The 22,197-nt window shown below is 39.3% G+C and overlaps 4 protein-coding genes across 5 annotated transcripts in view; 3 read left to right on the forward strand and 1 right to left on the reverse strand.

Annotated features, from left to right (window-relative positions):
- LOC146463861 (small ribosomal subunit protein bS16m-like) overlaps positions 1-22,197 on the forward strand; it is a 167,910-nt gene that overhangs the window by 122,476 nt on the left and 23,237 nt on the right. The gene's annotated exons all lie outside the window — the stretch shown is intronic.
- Positions 1,337-2,539, forward strand: LOC146463869 (uncharacterized). The gene has a single exon (XM_085084002.1). The coding sequence runs from the start codon at positions 1,463-1,465 to the stop codon at positions 2,357-2,359; it is 897 nt and encodes a 298-aa protein (XP_084940128.1). The 5' UTR covers positions 1,337-1,462; the 3' UTR covers positions 2,360-2,539.
- LOC146463870 (uncharacterized) lies at positions 5,976-6,980 on the reverse strand. Its single transcript, XM_085084017.1, has one exon. It carries the CDS (start codon positions 6,978-6,980, stop codon positions 5,976-5,978), a length of 1,005 nt encoding a protein of 334 aa, XP_084940143.1.
- LOC146463871 (uncharacterized) lies at positions 11,277-21,610 on the forward strand. 2 transcript variants are annotated; one of them, XM_085083982.1, is made up of 3 exons: positions 11,277-11,391; positions 13,227-14,242; positions 14,684-21,610. In XM_085083982.1, exons 2-3 carry the CDS (start codon positions 13,234-13,236, stop codon positions 19,672-19,674), a joined length of 6,000 nt encoding a protein of 1,999 aa, XP_084940108.1. In that variant the 5' UTR covers positions 11,277-11,391; positions 13,227-13,233; the 3' UTR covers positions 19,675-21,610. The 2 variants fall into 2 exon arrangements, with proteins under 2 accessions (XP_084940108.1, XP_084940107.1); XM_085083981.1 differs by having other exon boundaries at positions 11,322-11,386.

Genomic DNA, 22,197 nt, shown 5'->3' on the forward strand with positions numbered 1-22,197 from the left:
CGATGTCATGTGACGCTTTTTACGTCATCATTTTTAAAGTCTTCACCTGTCCCTCTAAAAACGAAGCGTTTTCAAAAGTTTTTATCATTTTAGTGTAGACGATAGGCCGCGAAAACGTATAAAAAAGTATTCGTTTTGGAACGAAAAGGCATTAGTTTGGACGGAACTTTGATGGCTTTAATTAAACAAGGTCTGCATACCAAACATAAACTCGAAAAGCTTCAACCTGAAAAGGAGATTTGTTACACTGCAGCCTTTATCGGGATAGTGAGATGAAATCATTGGTCCAATATTGATTCGAGATATTCGGCATGGTTAATGAAAGTCGCTTTAAAAACCACACAAGTGAATAGTGTTTTTCGCGTACTCTGACTAGCTGTTAAAACGCGGAATAACTGGCTTTGCTCAGTTTCATCTCCAGGCGAAGCAGCGATCACCTAGCGCGATTTTCGCCTATTGATTTCTCAGAAATTGAAATAACTCTTTCAGTAGGGAGCTGCCGGGTTATTGACTTATGCGGCTGTAATATACTTACATGTAAAAAAAAATCTGATCGCAGCTTAATGATCAGAGAGAATTTCAGTGAATAAGCGGAACATGTGTCTGTGGCCTACCTTTAAGTAAACTGCGAAAACTTGTTTAAGTGATCAGTGATGCCGACACTTTTTCATTGATTCACTGGTTTACAATGAAACGAATACGTGAGTAAACAAGTTGAACTAAGTAACACATACCATGGCTTATTTTTAGGAGCACTGCTACTATTTAATTAGTGTTAACTGCCCCCCAAATTTCTGTACCCGCACTAAATTGGTCCAAAGCACCGCGATTTGTAACCTATGCCCTCATTTCTTGAGTATAAATTGATAAAAAGACGCCGGTTGTACCGGTTCGTGCTCATGAGAGCACCAGGTTGTTTACGAGTTTAATTAGTTTCTGAGAAGTTTACCTTAGGCACGCTATTAATAATCAAATCTTATTACCAGCCAATTTTGTTGCATTTCACACTTAAGTAAACTGCATTTAAGTATAAAAATTTAATCCTCTTGATTGGCCCAAAAATGTTTTGGCCTATTTTTAACCACTTCTTCCCGTCTTAAGATTCTTGAAGGGCTCGTCACAAGATGAAAGTTTATTGGAATTGATCGAGGATTTACTTAAATGTTTGCTTTGGGACACGAATCGGAAGATAATAGGCCATTTAGTGGCATGATGATTAATTAATTTTCGAGGATGTGTAGAAAAGTAAATAAATTTAATCTTGAATTGGACAGGAAAATTCAATGATGACATAAAACGACGCTTGTACAATTAGAAACTTTAAGTCACAACTGAATAACTGAGGAAGTAGGGTTTTAGTGAGTTAAATTGAGAGCTGAAAGCAAGTGCTAAAGAACACGAACACAACAAAAGCATCGCGAAATCGCTGTAAGGGAAGAGCATCTAATAGGACTCGTTAACAATGCAAGGTAGAAGAAATATGGGAGTCAGAAAAGAGCTGACACAGTCTCTAAAACACACAGGCATGCTTAACTACCAGGAAACTAAGAAACTTGGCTCTTCGGTGGACAAGTTTCAAAAGGAATTTGAAAGGAAGCTAAGGGATTTGTCTGTGCAACAATCAATGCTTATTGCCTCGCAGCGCAAACGAGATTCTCGCCGCGGATCGCTACCGTCAGATCCAACGTTTGCCTCACACGGTGGGGAAGAAAAGAAAAAAGCCAACGAGGAAGCCTTGAAGAGTTCATTCTCCGATTCCGCTCTAGATCAGTGGACATTTGTCGGAAACACCGCCGCCAAGGAGAAGGAGTTAAAACCCGAAGCAAACAATGGCAGTGGTGTTTCGTCATCGATGCGTCTGAAGTTACCGAAAATAAGAAAGAATAAAAAGAAAGGGGTAACAAAGATTGAGCAAGAAGACGTCCAATCAACAATGATCTCAGACGAAAGCATTTTCGACAAGCTTAAGTATTCGCGGCAAGCAAAACCGAGGCTGGATGCTCTAGATATGACGCGGAAATTATCCAATGGTTACTCCGCCATGATTACGGCTTCTCCGCCGACGATGAGAGTAGCTCGCCGAGCAAGCGTACAGGTGTCACCCTTGGCGATTGAAGAACCAGTTCCGAACAGAAGAAGATTAATTCGAAGGGGGAGCTGTCCTACTTTGGGATCAAGGTGGAAAGGAACAGGGAAAAACTTACTCGGTTTAGAAACAGATGAAGAATGTTCGGACGACAAGACGTCGTCGTTTTCAAAGCACGTGGAAGAAATGAAGAAATGTCGATATTTGAGATTTCCGAAGTCGATCAGAGAGGACGACGAAGAGGATGCTGATGTACTTCTTTCGGACAAATAAGCCTGATTCTCACTCGCGCATGAACAGTTTCAGCCATTTCCTTGTTGCGTGGCATTTTACTGTGATTTGTATATTTTGTATAATAATGAAGTAGTTTTGTTGCGCAAAGGTTGGAATAAAAAAGAAAAAAAATGTTCTGATATTCTCACGCGAGTTATCATTTTTCATTTTTGGAACAACTTAAAGGGACAGTATCACGCTATTTTTAGTAACACATTGAAAATCGGAAAGACGCTATTCGGTTGATAGCAGCCAAGATATAATGACAAAATTCCATTAAAAGACTATCAGAATGCAAAGAAACTATCCACGGATATTTTCGCTGCCAGATGACCAAGATAGAGAGGGGTTCAAATTTGAAAACGTCTAGCAGACGTTTTCAAATTTCGCTGTTGTAACGCACTAAAAATCGCCGGTTGTACTATATTTTGGTTCAACCTTTCGTCTTAGAATCGCTATTAAGACTATTAATATTTCTTTAAATTAGCGATTGAGAAATTAATTAACACAGTGTTCAAAGTTTAAATTTAGTGAATTTTGGCCAAAAATCATGATATCTCCCATCGATCTCCCATGATACTGCCCCTTTAAAAAGAAAATAAGTATTGGAACAAAATTTCTGTTCGCAGCCCAAGTTTATAGTGAAAATACCAGCCTTTCTCTCAAGCCCTCTGTCTCCATTCGTCCCATTCTCGACCACCTCCCCCTGGGGGCAGGAAGGAGCGAAAGACACGGTAACGAGGTTGCGTAGCGTAACTTGAATAACAAATATATTTCACTCTTTACCATTTGCTTACAAAATTTATTTGCACGAATCATTTTTCCCTTTCACATGCGCACTATAAATTATCGATAAGCAGCCCCGAGGTTAGCCGACAGTTTTTCATTGCCTCCTGAAGGTCTAGCGACAAGTTAGTAAGCAAAACATGCATGAGCTGCCTCGCGCAAATAAGTTTGTACCATGCAGTAAGTGTCCACATGGCACTGAACAATTTCTCTGAATGGCACGTCTTTTGAACTATCCTTGTTTTAGTTTACTCTTATTATTTTCCACAAAGAAACACGACCGGTGCCTAGCATCACCGAGTGGTCCAATTATTTCTTAGAGATAGTAATGCGAGCGAACTACGTGAGCGCGCGCGAAAATTGCCTTTCGCGAGGTGACGCGACGCGCGCCTCGCGAGTGAGTAATTTTCGCGCGTCATCGCATGGTTCGCTTGCTTACTATCACTAATTAAAATAAGAGACTGCTCAGAGTCTAATTCTAAGATGAGACTGAGTTGTTTAATCAGCTCTGCCTACTGGAGTCCCTCACTTTTCTTCATATTGCTCTGGCTTGGAATAAACAGAACGCATGGACACGCAACGGTTCCAACGCGGTTCCCAGCGTTTTCTTTACAGAAAAGTCACCTCAAACTTTCCGCAGCGCTGAAAAACAAATGCTTTTTGTTTTCGGAGGGGGCAAATAATCCGGCGGTAAAAGTGCGAAAAAAAAAAAAAAGGCCAACTGGCATTTTCGGAAGCCGAGAGCGGCTCGCAAATTCAGGGAATAAAATTGCGTTTCCTTAAATTTCGGATTACTGAAATTTTTATCTAAAGAGTCCAAACAAATCGAAATGTGTTATCTTCCACTGATTTTCCTTTTAAAAAGGCATAAACTGAATGGATGTGGAAACGCAGTAAACAAAACTTTAGAACAATTAATATCTAAAAAACGGCAAGCTAAGGCTGATTTTACTTCCCTGACCGTGAAATCAGCCTTGCTCTTTTTTAGATTATTTGTTCCACAATTTTTTGCTGATTAGATCCTTTCCTACAGGATCCGGTACTTTTATTTTGTCGAGGTGGTCCTTGTAAACACAGTTCTTTGACTGGTTTTTAGAACACAACTTGAAATTGTAACTGTTTTGCTTTAATATTCTGGCTGAGTGACCCTGAAAAAATAACCTTTTCATTTCATTGCTTATGTAGGGTAAATAATTGCGTTTGGGATAGTTCATCCACACTTTTCCAGCAGACGCTCACTATATTCGCACGGCACATTTGTTAGGTGAAAACTATTCATCATATTAACTTTATCTATGGAAACAAAACATTTATCACAAATCTTAAACGTTTATTTTTTTTTTTTTCAGCCAAAGAACTGAATAAAAGCTTCCTTTCCTTGTTTCCGTTTACTAGGCTAATATCAAACTGACTGTATCAATACACGCGGCAAAGGAAAATGAAAACACTCGTGTGAGTTCTGAAAAGCCGAAGCAGCTGTGAAAACAGTCGTCTTCTCCTTGTGGCACCGCATCTTAGTCATCTTTATTCCTTTAGCCAACTTACACCGCGGGGGAGGTTAACTGCTTAGAGCTTTCGACGAGAGTGTGCGGCTCGGTTCTCCAAACCCTTACTCTATTTTAGACCAAAACTGATGAAATTTTCCGGTTCCCTTTTTCAGACCTAGTTTTTAAAATCTATATCCATTTTCAGACGAGGTCTCTAGAATCCATACCCGTTTTTTGAAAAATCCATACCCATTTTCAGCCGGACCCAAAACTAAAATCTATACCCATTTTCAGACCGAAAGGGCTCAAAAATCATACTCTTTGGGGTCGCACATACAAATGTAGCTTATATAGGTGAGTACCTTTCACCCGGGACTTACACTCCCTGAATCGCCTTTCCATACTTCTGTACAAATAAAACAGCGCTTTCTCAGTATTCTGAAGTGCAACACTGGAAGGAAAACTGAACGCGCTTATTTATTTAAAGTTGCTTCCATTAATGAACATTCTTGAAACATAACAACTGCTGTCACAAATAAAACTTATTTCTAGGGTTAGGTGTTGAGTGCTATTGAAATGCTTGGTGTCTTGGAATCAATTTATTTTAAGACATGTTTTATGATTAAGCGAAATTATAATTACTGCTCGCTTATTTTTTTTTTCTATTTGTTTTTGTTGTCGCGGCCATGAAGTTTCATTTTGCCGATTTTAAAAGAACTTCTGTTTGAGACCGCCCAGCTTTTGACTTAGTGTGAAAGTCACGACCTCGTGCCGATTTACAATCATAGATTTGTTCCCTACATGGAAATGAGAATTCTTTCAATTTGGGTCAAAACCTGATGGGTCAAGACAATGAAATCTCTTCACGAATTTAGGTATGCTTTTATAAAGCATGGAAAACCATTATGTTACTCGGCAAATTAACATTTCAATCGCTAAAATGTATTTCTGAGTTTCGATTAGGCAAATTACAAGCCAAGAGCACTGTAGCCACTAAAGCTTTCGCAAATTCAATATTTAATTGGTCGTTTACACATCATATTCAGAAGACTCAAGAAGGAAAGCTTTTAAGTTGCCAAAGATGGGAACGATTTTCCCGAAAAACGATCGAGGCGCAGTCACTGAATCCCATCATTAATTTCTGCCACCGCATTAAGATGAGAATAGGTTGGTTTGTCGCCGTGAAACGGGTAATTTTAGAGAAAATGTATCGGTCGGGACAAAAAACAACTATTCGTAATATATCTAACCCTAGTCTTTATAAGTGGGTGTCGGTAAATTAAAGCGGCTGGTTTGACTACATGTGTAGTACTTGAACTTAAGTAAAATTGTCCAAAAAGACCTTACAAGTTTGACTCATCGTGACGAAAGTTGGTGTCTCTCAAACAGATTTCCTCTCTCCGTGTTTTATCAACTGAACTTGATTCCCTTAAACAGTCTCGTTTTTTCTCGTTAAACAGAGCTTGAAAGCTTCGTCGATATGTCCGCATCCTCCAAGCGTATAATAAAGGATTAAACGCGGAGTTACTGTACAGGATGGGAATTGAAAATCGGTAGCAAGCAATGTACCATCTTTCCTTGGTGCACCTCTTGCAGTACCTCCCAATGATAGTGAACGACCAGAACGGAAGAAGCGATAGCACGAACACAAAGATGATCAGTGTGGCAGTTTTCATAAGCTGTGTTTGTAGTTTTGCCGATTGTTTGGGTATCTTTTCTTTTCTCCCACGCTTCGAGCCACGCTCTGAATTTTGTTTGCTTGCGCTGCGACGCAGTCGTCTTGTTTTGCGTTTCATGAGCCAGTAAGTCGCGCAGTATGTGAGGCATACTGTGATTAGTGGAACAACAAAAGTGATATAAAGAAATATCACATCATACAGATCTCTAGCGACTACCAATTCCAAACAGCTGGTAACGATACCGAGAAGCCAGCACAAAATGCATCCCACCACCGTCTTTTTGATGGTGACGGAAAAACGATAAACGTACGGAAAGGCTACGGCTATGAAACGCTCGACGGCAAACAGGGTCATGATAAAAACGCTGGCACGCACGGTGGCTTGTGAGACGATTTTCGCTTGAAGCATGACTTTACGAATGCCGAGCCCTTCCAGTATGTGGCAGATACCAACGTCGACCGCGGTAACGCAGCCTGTCAGAAGATCTGTGATACCCAATGCAACGACGAGAACCGCTGTCGCGTTCCGAAACGTCTTCAACGGGTCCTTGTACACCGTGAACAGGAGCAAACCATTGAAGATCGATATCAGGAGGGCGAATAAAAGCAGTATTGCTCCATTGATGATGAAGATACGAGAATTGAATTCTTGATTCAGGCTGGAATTCATGTCTGTAGCTGGCTGGAGTTACAGTGTTGATGGCCAGTCTTGACTGCCGATCTTCTGTGTTGATGAAATTGTTATTTAGAACTGTATTTGTACTTTCTAACTCAGGCGAAAATATTGAATATTCAGTGTCTATGGCTATTCTGTGAAAAAGCGAATTTATCATTCCTTTTTACGCTGTTATGATGTGATATTGCGAATTAACTCCTCATTACTGGGCTAAAACCAGTAATATTCTTCACGGACAAGTTATGGTTATACGGACAGGTGTCATCTGCTGATCTCCTGGAAAAATTTAAAAGTGTTTATTTTGTTAATTTATGCGTAAAACTGTGCCTTTCTTTGCGTACACTGTCTTCCATGAAAGGACGGCTAAGTGCTGTATTGTTGGAAATTTTTGTGCATTAATTATTCGCCCTTTTTTGGAACATAAAAGGTCGCAGTCCTAAATGAATTTTTTATGAATTTTCAACAAACTCTACAAAAATTGCAAATCTGATAGAGTTCTTAAAGATATTGCCTTTAAAACTTTGGTAAACACAATGGATTTGATTGATTCATCAGTTGATCCGAAGGACTGTTGATGAATGAGTAAAATGTATACATATATTTAATAAAAGAAAAAAAAAGAATGGCTTTAATGACAGATAACAAGTATATATTAATATTATGGACCTAATGAATTATTATTATACAAGCTGACAAATACAAGGTTTGTTATAATATGAAACGAAAACTATGTCGACTTTGAAACTAAAAATACGCAGTGGCAACATTTCGAGAAAATATTTTTGTTTGTGAGCTGATGAGTTTTGGCCATTAATTACATCTTTTATGACAACAGAAGTATTACAGTGGGAATATGTATTGTTCCGTGAATGACACAGACATACTAGGAAAAAGGAACTGAATCCGAGTGCTCCTATTAGGAGTCGAACCTAAGACCTTCCGATTACAAGTTCGGATGCCTTATCACTGAGCTACAGGAGACTCGTGGGGGCTAAGGCCATTAAACTAGGTTCATGGTACAAACACCCTACATACTCCGCAATGAAATAAATGTAATGGTATATTTTAAGCATTGTTTGTAACACTGAGCTCACTAAAGTTTGTTTTGCAGATAACCCGATAAGTAAACGCAGTATAACTGGCATTAACGGCAGCACCTCAGCTCACTGTGTGGTGAAGATGGCATTTACTGCCTCGAAACAGCGGGAATAGAAATTGATTTTTAGGTTGAGAACTTTTTAACCGACTTTACAGTCCCCCAAGTCCCCCAGAATCGGGGTTGTTAGTTTACAGCCCTGTTTGCAAGAACGACTCTATCCCGTTCCGAAAGACCGGATCCCGATCATACCCAATACGATTCTTCAACAACATGCTTCTAACGCCATTTTTCATTCAGTGTATTTTTTATACATTAAATTGCCCCCTATTTTAAATTTTCACACATTTTACTGAATCTGAAAACACTGAATTTGCGTCTTTGTTGACTCCAGATAAAAGCCTCTTGTTTGACTCTCATTTAGACTTTAAAGTTCGCAGTTGCAGATATGCGAATGTTTCCTATTCAGTTAATTTTAATCGATCTAACGTTTACGATATTTTTCGAGGGAATTCTTTCAGAGGACGGTCATCATGTAGTGTAAAATTACTTTTTCTTCAAAGCTAGCTGAGAAAGGTTCCAGAGCAACCTGCTTTATATTGTATTTGCATAACAATACTTTCTCGGTTATGATTAAATTAGTTTCCACCAAATTTCTTTCACTGATTGGGCTGCAATTATCAGAGCACAAGTTAATCTACATTTTAAGTCAGTCTAGCAGTATAGAGCGGTTTCCAATTGTTTGAGAGACACCAAAACCAAAATAATTACTCTGGCCAATCGCAACAGATGCAAACAACACAACGCGCCAATCAGAATTCGAAGCAAATACATGTAACTGGCGCCAAGCGCGGGAAAACGCATGCGGCCAAACACTATTGGTTTTGGTTTGGATTCCATTGGTTGAGAAAGTGGCGTGAGTTTTGATAACCAATCTCCCCGACGAGCTTAGATCGACCGAAGTTTAGGCATCCCCGCTGCTTAGGCAAAATTTTTTCCCTTAACCCCGCTGTGCAGTCCAAGAGAGGTGTTTTAATCCAGCGTTCCTCCAAACACATTCAAATTAAAGCCTTACCAAATTAGACAATAATGTCAGCGATTATGATCAGTCGCAGATGGGGTTTTAATTACGAACCACTCAAGAGTGTTTTTTTGTGTGCTGGCTTCTCGCGCTACATGTGAAAACAATAAAAGCGCAGAGTGCTCGACAGAAAAACTCATCTATTTTTTAACCGTTCCATCTTCTGTAAGATAACTGTTACATTTACGTTTACAATGAACAATGCTGCTTAAACTAAGATTTAAAAACTTACAACCTCGAATCAATCACATAAACTTGCCTCAGGGCCGATTATATATATTTTTTTACACCATACAATCATTCGTCCTATAAACAAGTTCATTTTTATGTTGATATTGAATTCTCAATGCACGTGCAAATCTCCTTTTCCACTCATGCATGCAGTATTGGATCTAACAAGTTTTGAGTGCACGCCAATCTCAACATATCAAGCTAGGATTGAAAAATCCCGAACATTATATGTACATGTGTCATTGAATCAAAATATCTTACAACAATTAATCTAAACTCGTCCTCTAAACACATTAAGAGTTGGTTCCGCCTGTTGAACAAAATCCACAATTTACACGTTAAATTACACGTTAGCAAATTCCGTTTTCGTGTAACATTCTTTGAAAGCTTCACGTCAGAAAATTTAATAGACAAAATACTGCGAACCTGAACATGCTATAACTGAAGACCAAGTCAATTTGGAGAAAACATTTAATGCAAAACCGAAAGCAAACGCCAAATTTACTTTCGACACTCAATTGAAAACCGCTCTATAATCCTTTTCAAGTGGTTTTATTTCCCTTTCCGTAGGGCGATATACTTCATTCTTCTCCGTTTCGGACTACATCAACTAAAGACCCACATTTACTGCTGTGTTACAGTACACGCTTTTTGTTTTACAATTAACGAACGGCATGATATATTTAACGCTACGTTTCAATTAATAGAGCAAAGAAGAGAATGGGGAAAAGGCACAGGCGATTTTTTTCCGAATGCTGTGGTTTGTGCCATGTTTTTAACTTAAATATACAAAAATCAGTCCTTTCTAAAATCTCGAATTATCCGTTACGGGAAGTATGACATCGACATCGACTTGTATTCGTAGCCTTAAGTAATGTGTCAGTTTAGTGTGGCGGCTGAAGGCCATCGAAACCTGGAGAAAGTTTGAAAAGTTTGTTAAATTAATTCTAATAAAATGCCACAAGAATTTTTTTTGGTTGATATTTTCTCTTAGTCAGTGAAAACAAATATATTAACAGACCTCGGTTAAGTCAAACGACCACTCTATTTAAAATTTCTTATCGAGGGCAAAAAATAATAATTTTGGACTGTCTAAACACTTACCAACTGCAAACAAAAGCTCAAATCTTATTCGAGTTTCAAATATGAAACGAAATACTTCGACTTTAACCTTAACCTTAGCTAAAATCCCGAATATAGGAGAATTCTTTCCAAATTTAGCCGCGATAGGGAATCACAACTAAGAATCGGAAAACTGCTTTAGAATTTGCTTTCAGTGCACGTCTAATTAAGCTGAAGCTTGCAGTTGCTATTCCACTTTACTCATTTTGAAGAACTGTGAAATCGACAAATACACCGTACGAAATAGAGGTACAAATTTCGATTATTAATTGTGATAAAGTCTTAATACCTTTCAGCAATGCATATCAATAATTTAATTTAGTAGACTATCCGTTTTTAAGTCGTTGACGTTATTTATCGAGCTGTTTCAGCAGCGCGCAGTATGAATACTAAATAGAATTGGGAATACTGTAATAAAGTTGCCATTTTTTTTTTGTCGTTTACATGTAAATAACTTAACCTTCATTAGTCTGTAGACACTGTTGAGGTATTTAGTGCAATTCTACCTCTCAAATTAAAGTCGTAAAGTTTCTGAAAAGTGCTAACGGGCTAAAAGGAATTAGCGCTATAGAAATGTCATTATATGTTGAAAAATATGAAGCATTGACTGATTTCTTAGGGCAAAATTATTTCGGATGCAAATTATAAGGATTGAGGACAACTGAGCAAAGCTTTCACGGTGTTCGCACACTGTGCAAACAGATCCGATAACGACTGGAACTAGAGTTCTCGTTCCCAGAGTCGCTCTGTTTTCACTTCCGCAATTCGTAGATTGTTTGTGTTGTATTTACGTGTATCATAGATACGCTGGCGTCTTATGTGCTAAAGAAGGAAGATTCCAGAACGTTGCCAGAACTTCTAACTTTCACGGTGAGGTAACGAAACATTACTTTTGTTAGTGCTACTGATAGATATATTTGAGCTTATTTGCACTTCTGCGACTTCTCGAAGTCCGTAGCGTGAGTACGGATTAACGAAGTCTTTAAGATTCGTCACATCAATTACTCATAACAATAGGCGTAAAAATACCCATACAATATTCTGGGACTGTTCTATGGTAGATATTTCAGCTCTGGATTTGTAGCTGTGACTGCAACATTTTAGCTTCAAGCAGTAACTTTTTTAACGTTTGCAACTGACCTCGTAAAGCAGGGAATCCCACAAGACTGATACTAACTCTTTATATTAATGTGTTGATGAGTTCATTTATAATTAGATTATGTCCCTATGCAGTATCTTCTCCAAATGTACAATCGAGTTCAATCTATTTTCGCTGATAAAGCGTGCCTCGAAAGCTGAGAAAATGTAGCTAAATGACGAGCTGCAAATAGGCATTTTTCACATTTAATGGAGGCTTCAGGTGTTTAAAGATGATGTCATACACCCGATTTACACTTATTCGAACGATGGGTAATATAAAAGTCTTAGAGATAAACCCACGCATATCCACACTACTATACGTAAAAAACTAACCCCTAAAAAGGTGTATTAAAGTTCGAAACATCTGCATTTTGTGCGCTCTCACCAACTTACGGTTTCCTTAATTTATAATTGGAAGAAATTATGTTAATTTTTAAGGTTAGTGTTGAGGGGGTTTCCCCCAAACAGTTAGCGAACTGATGATAAAAATGCAAATTCCTTCGGTTTAAGTTTTATTCCATAAAGATTTTGAAGATAACTTACAACAAAGGTTATTAAAACATAAAAAAAAAACACTTTAGAAGTCTATTCAAGCGTTGATAAATTTAACAAACAATGTTAATAACAAAACCGAGACTCAAAATGTCTATCGCACATACTTGCACTAATGTAGTTGTCATTGGCTTCCACGAGGCGGAAGGGCGCCTTGTTGATGTAAAGACTTGTATATGGATTTCAAAATTCTTTTATTTCTCCACCCGTGAGAGTTTTGTTCTTGCTAAGTACCCAGTATCAGGAGAAGCCAAACGGCCAACAAGACACGTAGCTCATCATTTGAGTTATTTGAACATTATGCTGAAGCTTGACCTTCTCGAGAAACTTTCTGGCTTTATTTCTCTTGTCCTGGATCCTAGGCAAGCTGGCCTTAATCTGTCCCATGAAAAGAGTTTATTATCGAAAAACGTTTACTATAGGGCATCCCATCATCACGGTTCATTTGGCAGATGCTATTCAACTAGACAGGCAAAAGTAGCACTTAAATTTCAACCATGCGCGAGCAAAAGAAGCAGTCAAGCATTTCAGGTCATGCTTGGATAAATAACCATTCAATTGACGTTGCCTGGGCAATACCTTAAGAAACGCTACGGCGACTGCGACCAGAACGTCAAAAAACAAAAGGTCTAATATTTAAATGATGGCTATGCAGGTGCGTTAAAAGTTTAGGACATTTCTTTGATGTCCTCTGCAAAACAACAACGTGAAATGACCAGACTCCAAGATTTCAGGAAAACATTTGCACACGACGGCGACGGCTCTTTCTCTGAACGTAAACGGCGTTGCTAGTGTGTTCCTGGGTAATTTGTTCACAATGTACAGTTGACCGGATTGGAATAAATTCAAAGTAGATCGGATATAGTGAATATATATTTCTAACTGTCCTCTTCGTTGGCGTTACTGTCGAGCTTTCGTAAGGTCGTTATTATAACCTATGACAACCGAGTATATATCAATCAATTTTAAATAATAAACGGCATTATTTTTCTCACGGCGGTTTGTTACCTATTTTCAGTTACGATATGGCATTCTCCAGCTCCTCAGCGACAGTGGCACAACTTGTGAAACCAGAGTATAGAAACTGGCTTGCTCTTGGTCATGCCTTAACAACCGAACTTTGTCAGGGCCTTCATCCATTTATCAATAGAATGATGGAGACTTTCTACAAGAATCTAACAGCAAGACTGGCGGCTACTGCACCCTGCACCTGCGTCTATGTACCAGGAAGAAGACCAAACCAGCACCACGACATGAGCACCTGTGTCTGGGCTAACTTTCTTGAGGCTCACCACTTTGCAGACAAACCAAATTGGAAGCAAAGTGATTCCACTAAATGGTTAGATTCAACCCTTGGTCCATGGGAGATAGCTAAGCTATTCGTACCGGATTTGGGTGGACATGTAGTCATGAAGAGTGCAGAAGACATGGATATCACTGGTATCTTGAACCTTATGTACTGGTGCACTCACTTCACCATTCCTCAGCCCCTGATCAAAGATGTTCGTGATACTCGAAACAAGTGGGTACATCTACCTTCTCTAGAACTGACGGATGCTGACAAGAAGACTGCCTTCGATGCTATTGAGAATCTCCTTAAGGACCCAAGCCTAGCTCACGAACCTGCCGTTCTTAAGGCCCTCAAAGACATTAGCAACCTGAAAAGTGTTTCAGACCTGCACAGCATGGAAGCACGAGTGTTGGCTGACTTTAGAGAAGTTATCCGAAAAGAGATTTTGATTATCAATACAGAACTGACTAACTTGGTGAAGGAGTCTGAAAGAAACAAAGAACAGCAAACTGAGCTCAAACAAGAACAGGATATGATGAAGAAATCCTTGGAAGACCTGAACCATACAAGAAATGTTGAATATGATTTTGTGGGTGAAGTGTTTCTTTTGTTTGGATCCGTACTCGGAAGCCTTTCAGGAAACGTTAAAAGTGTAAAAAAGTGGAACGTCGTTACATGGTTGATTCTGTTGTTGCTCTTACATTTTTATGTAGTTTTGGATGACCCGGCTTTAAACAAGGACGGTAAGCGAAAGAAAATTCATGTACTCTCCATGGTAAAAGCCTTTTCAGAATATAAGGGGAGTGTGCGGGGATCTGGGGAGGTTCTGTATGGTAAGGTAAAAACACTGAAATACAAAGTTGCAGAGTGAATCGAGGCTTCCAATAGCCATAAGTCAACACGAAAGCAACTTGCTCTTTAGGAGGTGCTTAATTTAAGTACAAAAAACACGTAGCATAACCATGCAAACCAGCTCGCGTGGCTTTCCCTTTTTTATAAGTATGTTGCTCTTCTCAGGAAATTCACCATAGATAAGATGTGACAAATGTGAGAGCCATACACAAAATTATAATGATATCTGGCAAGATGGACATTTGAAGAATTGGAAAGTAATTATACGCAAACTCCGTCCACGCATGCTTGCCAGTTTCTTTTTGCTGAAAGATATTTTTATCTTTCTATAGGATGTTCCATCCAGGTGTATGGTGATCCATGGAAGCTGAAATATTTCGACTTTACTGATTTTGTTAATTCATCCAGTACAGAATTCATTGGACGTCATTGGCTTTTCCACGAAATGGAACGCGCCCTGGAGCATACTAGCAAACGCGGTGTGTTAATAACTGGAAATCCAGGCTCGGGAAAGTCCGCATTTCTAAGTCACTTGCTTTGCTCCAAAACTTCAAGCCCATTGATTCACAATAAAATACTCGGATATCATTTTTGCATGCATTTTGACAAAAAAACACAGGATGGAGCAGCGTTTGTTCGAAATCTTGCAAACATGATCGCTTGGAAAATTAGTAAATACCGTGAAAGCATCTTGACTAATCCCTTCGTCCGTAGAGTACTGTTTGAGGATTGCCCCCAGGATCCTGAGTGGTGCTTTGAGCAGTCAGTCGTATCTCCTCTAAAACAGCTTCATCTAAAGCCCAGTGCTCCATGGTTTATTGTCATTGATGCCTTGGATGAATGTTCCAATGAAAAGGCAGAGATTGTGAACATAATCAAATTCAAAAGTCATCGACTTCCAAAGTGGTTGAAACTAATCGTAAGTTCACGTAATGTGAACAATGTTGTTGCTGGTCTAGATGGACTTCAAACAGTAGAGCTACGATTGGATGACAAAAGAAATCTTGAAGACATCGACACGTACCTTACTCTTAAGGTGTTTTCACTAAAAGAATCGATCATAGAAACGATTAAGACATCTCTTACGATCATGGACAATGACACACCAACTCAGAAAATTGTGTCGAGCCTGGCTGGAAAAGGCCATGGAAACTTTCTATATGTTAAGGTTGTGCTGGACTTGTGGCTCGCATCAGCAGAAAATATCAAGTGGGAGTCATTTCCCAAGACACTTGACAGTACATATCAATTGTACTTTGAAAGGAAATATGGTAATCCAGAATCCTTTCAGTCTCTGCGAGAAATTTTTGAAGTTTTGGTTGCAGCGTATACGCCCCTTACCGTGCTGGAAATGCACTCGCTCTTCAGGCTTGACAAGCCAACCCTTGATCTGGAATACGAATTTATGCCAAAACTTGATCAGGTATCTCTGTTCTTATGCCATGGATCAGGTGATGATCTCATTCGAATTCACCACGCGTCTTTATCTGAATGGCTTACCAGTGAAAACAACAAAGGAAAGATCTATTATGTCAAAAAACAAAATGGTCATAGACGTCTTGCCAAGTATTACCTTAAAAATGCAGAGGAAAGTCATTCCCCGCTTAAACCCGAGGAATCGTTTCACCTAGCAAGTCACATCGTCGAAGGTGGTTTGGATAACTTTCTGGTGCAGCGTTTTCTGTCACTTCCATCAGAGTACATTAACACCACTGACTCTGTGACCCAAACAACTGCTCTTCACTACAGTGCACGTTCGTGCAATACAAATGTAACCAATCTGTTGGTCCAGCACTTCTCTAACGTTGACTGTGCGGATAACAATCAGCGCACACCTTCCTTTATAGCCGCGACTATGGGACAGGTTGGCATTTTGATGGTTCTCTTCGAAAGGGGGGCTAACTTACATCTCACAGCTGCAAATCTAGACATTGAAAGTGCGTCTGATTCTCAAGATCCCGTCACTGAATGTAAAAGGAAGAAGTGTGGGTATTCCTTACTGCACACAGCCGCTCAAGAAGGGAACGTTGATGTTGTCAAATTTCTTCTTGAACATAATGTGAGCATCTCAAGACCTACCAGCGTTAACAATACTCCCATACAGTTGGCTGCAGCAAATGGGCACCTGGAAACCGTTGAGATACTCAAGAAAGCTGGCGGTATTCTAGATGAATTCTCATTACATCACTCTGCCGCTGGTGGCCACAGACAAGTCGTGCAGTATCTGTTAAGAGAGGGGGTAAAAGACACCTGTATTCGAATAACTCCTTCTATGCCGTTAACTCAAGAGGATCAGGATATGAAAGCCACCAAGATATATCTGTACGATAATCGACATTTATATTTACGTGAAACTGCGCTTCATGCGGCAGTCAGAAGAGGACACGTTTCTGTGATCGAGCTCCTGTTGAGGGAAGACCAAAATGCTGTAAACTGCACGAATTCCGCAGGCAGACACCCACAACACGAGGCCGTGCTTTTAAACAACCATAACACACTAAAAGTGTTGTTACAATCTGGGGCGAATGCAAACGTTCATTGCGACACTGGAATATCAAACATTCAATTTGAAACTTTTGTACCAGGAAAGTTTGAGAACAATCCCTGTCCTTGTGGATTTTCTCCTTTACACATCGCTGCCATGTATGGCCATCACAGTGTTGCCAAGCTTCTTATAGAGCACAAAGCAGACGTCAATGCGGGTGACTGTAATGGATCGACCCCTCTCCATGTGGCCTCCTGCCAAGGCATGTCATCTCTCATAATCCTACTCGTGAAAAGTGGAGCAGATATCAATATAAGAAGCCAGAATGGTTCGACTCCCCTTCACAGTGCAGCAGCATGTCATACAACGGTTGTTTTCTACCCTTTAATTTACCTGGGTTGTGATTACCTGGCTACTGACGACGAAGGGATGACAGCCTTACACTATATTGTAAAAGACGTAAATGTCACAAAGTTTGAATACTTGGTCGACTTGTATGTGAACAAACCAAAGGATTGGATAAAGAATCCATCAAGCGCATCCCATCGAGAGACAATCAACAAACTGCACGTTAAGTATCCTTGGTTACATACCCTGGTCGAGATTATTAAAAGCTTAGCCATAACAGAAAGAGGCGGACTATTTTCGATCATAGAGAAAAAAAACAATAGAAATCAAAGTGTTTTTGATATATTGGAAGAGAAAACCGATGTTTCGTCTCTTCTAATGGGAAGCAAAAGAGTCAGTGATCTCCCATTGCCACTATCCTTAACTCCTTTTATTTATGCTTACGATGTTACTGTCAGCGAAGTTATAAAGTTTCAAATGAAGCCATTGAAGCCAGCTTTAATTCCAGTATCTTTTACCAGAGTCATATCAAAGGCATTTTTATCCATGTTTACAAACTTAAACTGCTCCGTTCTGGTAAACTTTATCAGACTTCATAAGGTTTATGCACTCAACACTGCATTGCAGGTGGGTTTGGATGTTAACTGTTATGATGACGTGTCACGATTAAGTCCCCTACAAGTTTATTTACACACCGGTGGTCGACACATGTCCAAGGTCCTTGTTAAACATAACGTAGAACTTAAAATCAAGTGCGAAGATCCCTTTGAAATTTCCGTGTTCCACCTTGCTTCATATCATAAGCTACATTACCTCCATTACCTTTACGACTTCTTAATCGGGAGTGACAACTGGCAGAAATATTTGCAAACGGAAAATGCATTGTTTGACTATTTTTTGGACACTTACGAGGAACGAAACAACAACGGAATCGTTGAAACGGTCATAAGTGGAGATGGACCATTGACTAAAGCGATTATGGCACACCCCAGTGGAACTAAGGTCATCGATGAATGTTTCGATGCAGAAGGCTTTAACGCCCTTCACAGAGCTGCTCAGGGGGCGAATTTGGTCGCTATTCGAAAATTCCTTTCCTGGGGAGCAAACCATTCTTTAGAAACAGAGAGCGGATTTACTCCGTTGTGGCTCTCAATAATACATGCTGTAAAATATAAACCATACTTAAATCTCGAAAGAAACAGTGTCCTGACAGCACTGGAAGTGGAACTGGCCTCACTCTCAGCATCAGAGATTTTGGATCACATTCTTCGAAACGGAACACTTGATGTAGGCTGTAACAAAAGTCGCTCCGATCTTACTCTCTACCATGCAGCGGCTAGCCGGGGATTGTGGCAGTTCATCGCTCATTTGCTTTCCAGCGACAGAATTACCGGTATTGATGTAGACTGTCCGAACAAAGATGGGATTACTCCAATGTATTTAGCAAAGATTATAGGGGGAGACTCCTGTGACCAATATGGTCCATGGTGCAGAGTTGTTGACGTAATCAAAAGCCATGGTGGAACTCTTCAGTATCCAACGCTAGAAGCGGAATACTTTCTTATATTCAATATCTTTTTTGGAAAGAACCCTAGTTTGCTGTTTCTTGAACTTACTGAGGATGAAATAATGGCTCTTCGAGAGAACTGTGGGTTCGATGAATGCCAAACCTACAAAGAGAACATCGACCTCTTTTGGACATCGAACGAAGTCGATAGAATTTATAGTGATTACCAAAAGAAGGTGGACAAATGTTCTAGCTTTGGCAGCGAATGTTCAACTGAAGTAAAAACAAAATTGCCTTATTTTACATTTGTTGTGTTCATCCTTGGTGAACAATTGAACAGAAAATTCGATTTTCTTTGTGTTCGCAATGATTTTGTAAATTTTCTGAACAACGAAATCGAAAGACTGAAAGAACGTCTTTACACTGCAACCAGACCTCATGCAGAAATAGCGTGTTGTACGGGGTCTCCAACGGACCCAGCAGACAACATTATCGATGACATGTGTTCTAAAATCCCTAAAAAAGACCTAGAGACTGTACTTCACAAATTTTATCGTGACTACAAACAAAGATTAGAAGGGGTCATGGAAAGTTCAGACAAAGTGAAATCGTCAATGGTTTCTAATGGGAAACTACCAGGCTTTCTAGTAAAGATGAAATCGGCGCTGCATAGTTACGATACAACGTTGAACTGTGATTGGCAATCAATCGCAATCAAGTACTTACAACTCAGTTTTCAGGTCCGTAACTTGAACTATTGGCATCAGGCTGTGCACGAATCGTTAACAGTGCCAAGCGTTTCAGATTTTCTGTCACAACGAATGAACGACGTTATTCTTCAGCCATCCGAGGAATCGCGTAAACTTGTTTTGAAGCTTGCGTCAAGGCAGCCAACTGAAATGTTTAACTATCTTAAAATTTTGCAGTTTACTAAACCGCCTTTTTGGCACGAAACATTTAATGGGGTAGGAAACTTTGGATAAGGATTACTGTGATTTATCGACATATTCAACAGTCAGTGTAGCTTACAACATCTTTTTTCTCCAGAAAGAGGGAACCCTACGTAATATCAAGAAAACCCATTTAGAAAAATGAACAACTTTGTTAACTTTTAACAAAAACTTTTAAAGTTTTACATGATTTAGCACCTGCCTACCTGTCAGACTTCATTCCAGTTACCAAGTCGTCCCGCTACAACCTTCGCAGCACTGACGATAGAATTTTACTTCAGTCATGATCCTCGAACAATGGGTCGTATAAAACCTCTTGGTGAGCGCGCGTTTATATTTGCCGCTCCTAAATTATGGAATGCTCTTCCTTTGGTCATTCGGTCTACCACAAGTCTCTCTTGCTTTAAAGTTAAAGTTAAGGCTTTTTTAGGTAGGAAAGTCTTCGACTGATTCTACACTGTAAAGTGCATTACAACATTTTATGGTAAATGCGCTATATAAGTATTTTTAGTTAGTTAGTTAGTTAGTTGGTTAGTTTATTCTCGAAGACATGTTTCGACCGATCATCAGTAAGTGGTCGTTACAATAGGCTGCTTTAGCAATAGAACGGGAACGTCATTTGAGGACGTGAGAGCGCGCGGAATAGTCTGAACGCGAGTCTGTTTCGACTATCTCATCGGTATTCTTGATGCGCGCGCCGTTGTCAACTGACGTTCCCGTTCTGTCGCTAAATCAGCTTATGAGTTTTTAATAACGTTACAATTTTACTAACTTAAATATACATAAAAATAGGCATTAACGTGTACATACTGCTTAACAAACCAGAACAACAGAAACTTGTTAAAATGCTGTTTAAAAGGCGTGAAACAGTCAGAAAACAACGCAGAGACATCATGTCATAGGGTATTTACACTAACGATGTTATCGAACGCACGATAAAACCCCATTCCGAATCCTTATATTTTGCTTTTGAGGAGACAATTTCGTCAGCCTGGGCCCATGTGCATGTAACTTGATGTCTGAGTTTTACATGGGAGTGAACAAACCAACACCTTTCGACACGCAACCGTGAGCATCTGAGCAGAGAGAGTACCTCTCGCATTTTTAACATTTGTAACTATCGGGAGAATACTGAAGACTCTGTTGTGAAAGTTTTTGTTTTCAATTTTGGATTCTACGTGGAATAGATACCAGTTGTTCATATAGGAAGCCGTCCATACTCGCTAGGAGAAACCCACAGTAATTAAATAAGTAGCCAAAAACATGCTTGGGGTAAACTCTCGTTTAAGCTCCACTCTTTTCATTTGTTTTTGTTAGAAGTTATCAATTTTTTTAATTATCTTCTGTGTTTTTCGATCGCGGGACATTCGACTGTCTTCGTTTGCTACTGCAGTAACATCAATGTAACGTCAAATTATAACGTTGTAAATCTAAACTCACATTGTAACGAACTCTTGCAACTGATGAGAGCAATTCTTTTAAAAAAAAAGTTGATGTTACGATCCTTACAAAAGTAATTTTAGTTTTTTTTTAAATTATTTTCAACGGTTTTATTTAATTAAAATTTTTGGCGTGGCCTTGCATTGACCTTGGGCAAGAGAAGATGAACTAGTTCATCCTCTTTTGCCGTGGTGTGAACTGCATGAAAATTTCTTTCAGTAATTACAACGAGGTGTCGGTATAAAGATCTAGTTTTTGTGTAAATTTCAGTCTCTTGGAGACCAAGTTAACTTCAATCCGTAAGGATTAGAGCTTGTACATAAATTTTGGTCCTTTTGGAACAAAGTAAACTTCTTATAGGAATGAAGTGTTTGTAAAATTTTGGCTCCCCTATACTACAAAGTGAATTTTTCGTAAAGATACAGATTTTGGTACATTTTTCGGAAACATTTAGAATAGAGATAAAGCACTGTCGATTAATTAAATTAAATTAATTAAAAAATTAATTAAACGTTCTGTATCACGATAAGGTGGGAATCACGTTAATCTGTTCAGTTCTTGCTGTGAAGTGGGTAATTTTCTAGGAAATCTTGAATTAAGCACCCGAAGGATGCTGTTGTCAACCAAACGTTCCACAAGCACCTTGATAGTTGTCAAGAAATTCAACTCCCCGAATAGTTTCCATCCAGTTATTATTAACGTCTCCTAATACAGAGGAAATTTTGCGCTGTTTATGACTATGCGGGAATAGAAGATTTTAGCAAGGCGCATTGAAATCCACGCATAATAACGTATGACAACTTTGTTTTGTCCCGATTGAAGCTTGATAATCTATAAAGAATAATGCGGCTACCCCCAATTTTCTTTTTGGATTTCAATAGCTCTTGCTAAGATCATCTTTCACCCCATAGTGATAAACTGCACAAAAATACCCCTGTATCAGTAGGCACCGTCCTTTGGGAGGTTCCACATGCTCAAAATGTTGTGGCCTGTGTTCCCAGATCACTTTTTGTACCATTTTTGCTCTCTAATACAAATTGATCTGTGCGGATGCTTTGGCTGAAAATTTAACTTGCAGAAAGTTTTTAAAAACGGAATTTTATTACCCGAATTTTA

Source organism: Pavona decussata, unplaced genomic scaffold, assembly GCF_977016875.1.
Source record: "Pavona decussata unplaced genomic scaffold, jaPavDecu1.1 SCAFFOLD_174, whole genome shotgun sequence".
Taxonomy (NCBI): Eukaryota; Metazoa; Cnidaria; class Anthozoa; order Scleractinia; family Agariciidae; genus Pavona; species Pavona decussata.